This window comes from Anastrepha obliqua, chromosome 6 (genome assembly GCF_027943255.1).
Source record: "Anastrepha obliqua isolate idAnaObli1 chromosome 6, idAnaObli1_1.0, whole genome shotgun sequence".
NCBI lineage: Eukaryota > Metazoa > Arthropoda > Insecta > Diptera > Tephritidae > Anastrepha > Anastrepha obliqua.
Window position 1 is genome coordinate 7,491,022 of NC_072897.1, and position 5,069 is coordinate 7,496,090.

At 34.4% G+C, this 5,069-nt stretch overlaps 1 protein-coding gene across 1 annotated transcript; it reads left to right on the forward strand.

Moving 5' to 3' along the window:
• Nucleotides 1-541: 541 nt before the first annotated feature.
• LOC129250073 (uncharacterized) lies at nt 542-3,736 on the forward strand. The gene is made up of 2 exons (XM_054889719.1): nt 542-1,178; nt 3,729-3,736. The coding sequence occupies exons 1-2, from the start codon at nt 542-544 to the stop codon at nt 3,734-3,736; spliced, it is 645 nt and encodes a 214-aa protein (XP_054745694.1).
• Nucleotides 3,737-5,069: the final 1,333 nt, after the last annotated feature.

Genomic DNA, 5,069 nt, shown 5'->3' on the forward strand with positions numbered 1-5,069 from the left:
TAAAAAAATGATCAAGCGAATGCGGGCAGACAATGGGCTTGAGTTTGTCAATGATAAGTTGACTAAGATTTTTAATCAGTTTGGCGTTAAACATGAACTTACAGTACCGTACACGCCGCAGCAGAATGGTGGTGCAGAGAGAGAAATGCGAACAGTGATGGAACTAGCACGGACGCTGCTTTACGCAAAAGAAATGCAGCTTAAATTAAAGTAATAATTTTTATACTGTGCGTATCGGACGTGTTTTACTGTCGATCCGTGTTAATAAAAGTTTTCTCAACAAACTCAAAGTGCATTATTGCTAACAAGAGATAGGACTCATAGCAAACTGCATAGAAAGTGCAAAGTGCATTATCAAACTCGATAAGCAAACAAACATTTTAATTAAAAAAAAAAAAAAAAAAAAAAAAAAAAAAAAACAAACTAAAACCAAGCAAAGCAGCTGGCAAAATAAATAAAAATAAATATGAGTGTGTTACGTTCTCCCCCTTGGGAGAGAACAGAATCCAAAAGTGAGACGAAAGCTCTTACTCCGCAAAAAATGCCGCTACATACCAAAAACTCCTTCTCAATGCCGCGCACGAATTTAGCACAGAGCGTATCAAACGCAAACGGGACAACACAGTCAGCTCCCATTAGCTGCAACAACAATATGCGCTCTACATTATCGCCATGGAGCGCAGAGAGCATAAGTTCTCATATCAACAGTCCCGTATTCTCTGCATCATGCGTGAGCACAACAGGTATGCCTACAACTACGACTACAAATACATCTACAACTTGTTCAACCGTCTCCTTAAATTCTACAACAACAACAACTGCATCAACACAACTACTGCTAGCGACCCATTTGTCAGCGTCTACACAATCGGCTGCACTAAAAAATCAACCTGTGGTTAAAAGAGCACGAAACTCACCCACAAAGGTCTCAACATTGACTGCTAGTAACAAAAAAATAAAAGCGACATCAACCCTCAATCAAAGTAAACTGCCAAACTACTGGCTGAGTGGAACTTCTTCTGCAAACAAATTCGCAGCTTTAGATGTGGATGATGGAGAAGAAATTACTCAAACTGCAAACAGTGGGCAATTTAAAGATTCACTGTCACAAAATTTAAACAAAGACGAAAAAGAAAAAAATAATAAGCCACCGCCAATATATGTCCAAGGTGTAGAATGTATAAAAACATTAAAGAGTGCTTTAAATGAAATAGCAAATAACAGCTTTACTCTAAAAATTTTAGCAAATAATGAAGTTCGCGTTCAAGCAGAAAATTTAGAAATATATAACAGATTACACCACATGCTAAAAGAAAAAGGTACAAAGCTGTATACATTTAGGCCAAAAAGTGAAAGAGGATTTAAAGTAGTCTTACGAAATATGCACCACTCTACAGACCAAGAAGAAATTAAAAACGAACTAAACGAAAAAGGCCACAAAGTACTTAACATTACTAATATAATACAAAGATCAACAAAAAAACCACTACCATTATTTTTCATCGAACTACAAGTAAGTGATAACAACAAAGACATTTACAATATAAACAAGCTAATGAACTGCATAGTCATTTTTGAAGCACCTCACCATAAGCGAACCATTTCACAGTGCACGAAATGCCAGAAATATGGGCACACAAAAAATTATTGTACAAGGGATCCAGTTTGCGTGAAATGCGCTGGTAGACATCTTACAATGGAATGCAAAAACCAAATAAAGGAAGTTAAATGCGCTTTATGTGGAGGTAAGCATACCGCCAACTACAAAGGATGCGAAATTTATAAAGCACTTAAAGTGCAAAGATTTCCACCTCTGCGTAATAAAGAACCAACATTAAATACAAATAAAAATAATACACCAATAACAACAGCCGTAACAAACATAATTCCCGGAGTAAGCTATGCTGATGTAGCATCTTCTTCAAGGGAACATAAAACAGAGCAGGAACTGATTAAAAGATCTAAAAAAACAACGATATTGAAGAGCTTAAAGACATGGTAAAATCCCTAGTCAACCAAATGGCAAATATGATGAATATAATTACAATGCTTTTAAAGAATATGAATGGACAAAAGTGAAAAAATTAAAATTCTAATTTGGAATGCAAATGGACTAACACAGCACTATTTAGAACTGAAACAATTTTTAGTTGAAAAAGATATTGACATAGCATTGATTGCAGAAACACACTTCACTGATAAAAGTCTTCTGAAATTTCCTAAATACAAAGTGTATGTGACAAACCACCCCGATGGAAGAGCCCACGGAGGGACTGCTATAATTATTAAATCAAGCATAACGCACAATGAACAACTCCAATATTCGACGCCTTATCTTCAATCCACGACAGTACAAATCTATGACAAAAATGGACCAGTATCTATCTCCTCCATATACTGTCCACCTAGACACATAATAAACTCGGATCAATATGACAAATACATAAAGACGCTTAACAATAGATTTATTGCAGCTGGAGATCTCAATGCAAAACACATTGATTGGGGCTCAAGACTCACCAACAAAAAGGGGCGTATTCTTATTAACGCAATTAACAAAAACAATTGCAGATTTATAAGTACCGGAGAACCTACCTATTGGCCAACTGACGTAAAGAAAATTCCAGACTTGATCGATTTCTGCATAACCAAAAACATAAGCCATAACCAATTGACAATTCAGTCGTGCTATGAACTTTCTTCTGACCACTCGCCGATATTACTTGAATATGTAAGTCATATAAAATCTATAGATACATCTTTTCGCATACTTAATGACAGAACCAACTGGGAAAAATTCCGCCACCATATTGACGATCAACTTATACCAAATGTGATATTAAAAACACAACTTGACATTGAACATGCCATTATCCATTTTAATGACGTAGTACTAGAAGCAGGGATCAGATCGGCACCAAAGCAAGCAAATAGAACAAATACACCAACAACTGACATTACTATTAAAAAGCAAATTATAGAAAAAAGAAAGTTAAGAAAAAGATGGCAAAAAACTAGATCACCTGACGACAAGAGAAAACTAAACTTAGCTACAAAAATTCTTAAGGATACCTTAAATAAGTGAAATAACAAAGAAATCGAAAACTATTTGAAGAATCTGACTCCCTATCAAGATACAAACTACTCTTTATGGAAATTTACTAAAAAATTAAAAACTCAAATAAAACATCAACCACCACTAAAAAAAAGATGACAATTCATGGGCTGTTACAAAAGAGGAAAAAGCGAAAACATTGGCAAATTACTTCGAAAAAGTTCTATCAAATGACGAAGAAAAGAAAATCAACAACCAAAACAACTTCCACTATGATTTTACAAAAATAAAAAGGACGAATACACACGAAATAATAGCTTGCATCAAAAAAGGAATAAAACATAAAAAAGCTCCCGGATATGACATGATAACAGGAAAAGCATTAGCGGAGCTACCAACCAAGGCATATGTATACTTGCGAAACGTTTTTAATGCAATGTTTCGCTTACAATACTTTCCGAAGCTCTGGAAAGTGGCAGAGATTATTGCTCTGCCAAAACCGGGTAAAGATCCAACTACCGTGTCATCATATAGACCAATAAGCTTATTACCGACAATATCTAAAATTGCTGAAAAATTACTGCATGATCGGATAAGCCAACTTCTAGACCAAAAACGTATAATACCGGATCATCAATTTGGATTTAGAAAAAAACATTCGACTATTCAACAGATCCATAGAATTACAAGTACAATCCAATCAGACCATGAAAACAATCGATACTGTGCCGCAGTATTTTTGGACGTAGCTAAAGCGTTTGACAAAGTGTGGCATGAAGGCTTACTCCACAAAATAAAAAGAATGCTACCTTTTGACTACTATCTCATCATAAAAAGCTATCTAACCGACCGAAGCTTCTATATTAAATATGACAATCAATGTTCAGATATTCATCAAATAGCTGCTGGAGTTCCGCAAGGAAGCGTTCTTGGCCCTCTACTATATGTTTTATTCACCTCAGACATACCACCTCCTGACGAAACTAATTCATCAATTGCTACGTTCGCAGACGATACAATACTATTAGCATCAGACAAAAGCTTAATTATCGCTACTGAAAAACTGCAGCGATATACAAACGCAGTTAAGGAATGGTTTGATAATTGGTGCCTAAAAATAAATGAAGACAAAACCGTGCAGGTTATATTTATTACCAAAACAAAATTTACTGCAGTTCCAATAAAAATGAATGGCGAAGCAATTTCAATTAAACCCACTACTAAATATCTCGGAATACATTTGGACTCGAAACTAAATTGGAATCACCACATAAAGCAAAAGGTTAAACAAATAAAAGAAAAACTTCGACAACTTCATTGGTTAGTCAGCACAAAATCCAGACTTACTATACAAAACAAGCTATTATTGTACAAAGCCATGATTAAACCAATCTGGCTATATGGACTACAGGTGTGGGGAACGGCTAAAAAAACTCATATAGAAAAAATCCAACGACAGCAATCAAAGATTCTTCGAATTTTGACCATGTCTGACAGGTACACGAAAAATGATGACATCCACAGGACTTTTAATATAGCAAGAGTAGACGAAGAAATCAAAAAGATAACAACAAGGCACTTTGAAAAAATACACACACACAGTAATGCAGAAATCAACAAACTTCTTGAAAGGGAAAGAAACGGGAAAAGGCGTTTAAAGAGAACCCGACCAAGCGACCTAGTATGATAAATGCTAGAAAAACCATAAATATGTACAAAAAAAAAAAAAAAAAAAAAAAAAAAAAAAAAAAAAAAAAAAAAAAAATTATTAAAAATAGTTGTAAAATGTAATCATGTAAAGTGAAACTTGTATTGTACTATTGTATATTATTTAATTGCTATTATTTCGTTTATTTTAATTTTATCGCTTTTTGACACTGGCCATTAAGCGATGTATATAAATCCTGACCAAATTGTTAAACAACATACTTAATGTCAAAGGACAGATGTATAAAATAAATGGGGTAAAAAAAAAAAAAAAAAAAAATTTTGGGCGGAAGCAGTCAATACGGCA

Bases quoted from the DNA above. Each gene is read 5' to 3' on its own strand.
- LOC129250073 (XM_054889719.1), top strand. From the start codon at position 542: ATGCCGCTACATACCAAAAACTCCTTCTCAATGCCGCGCACGAATTTA.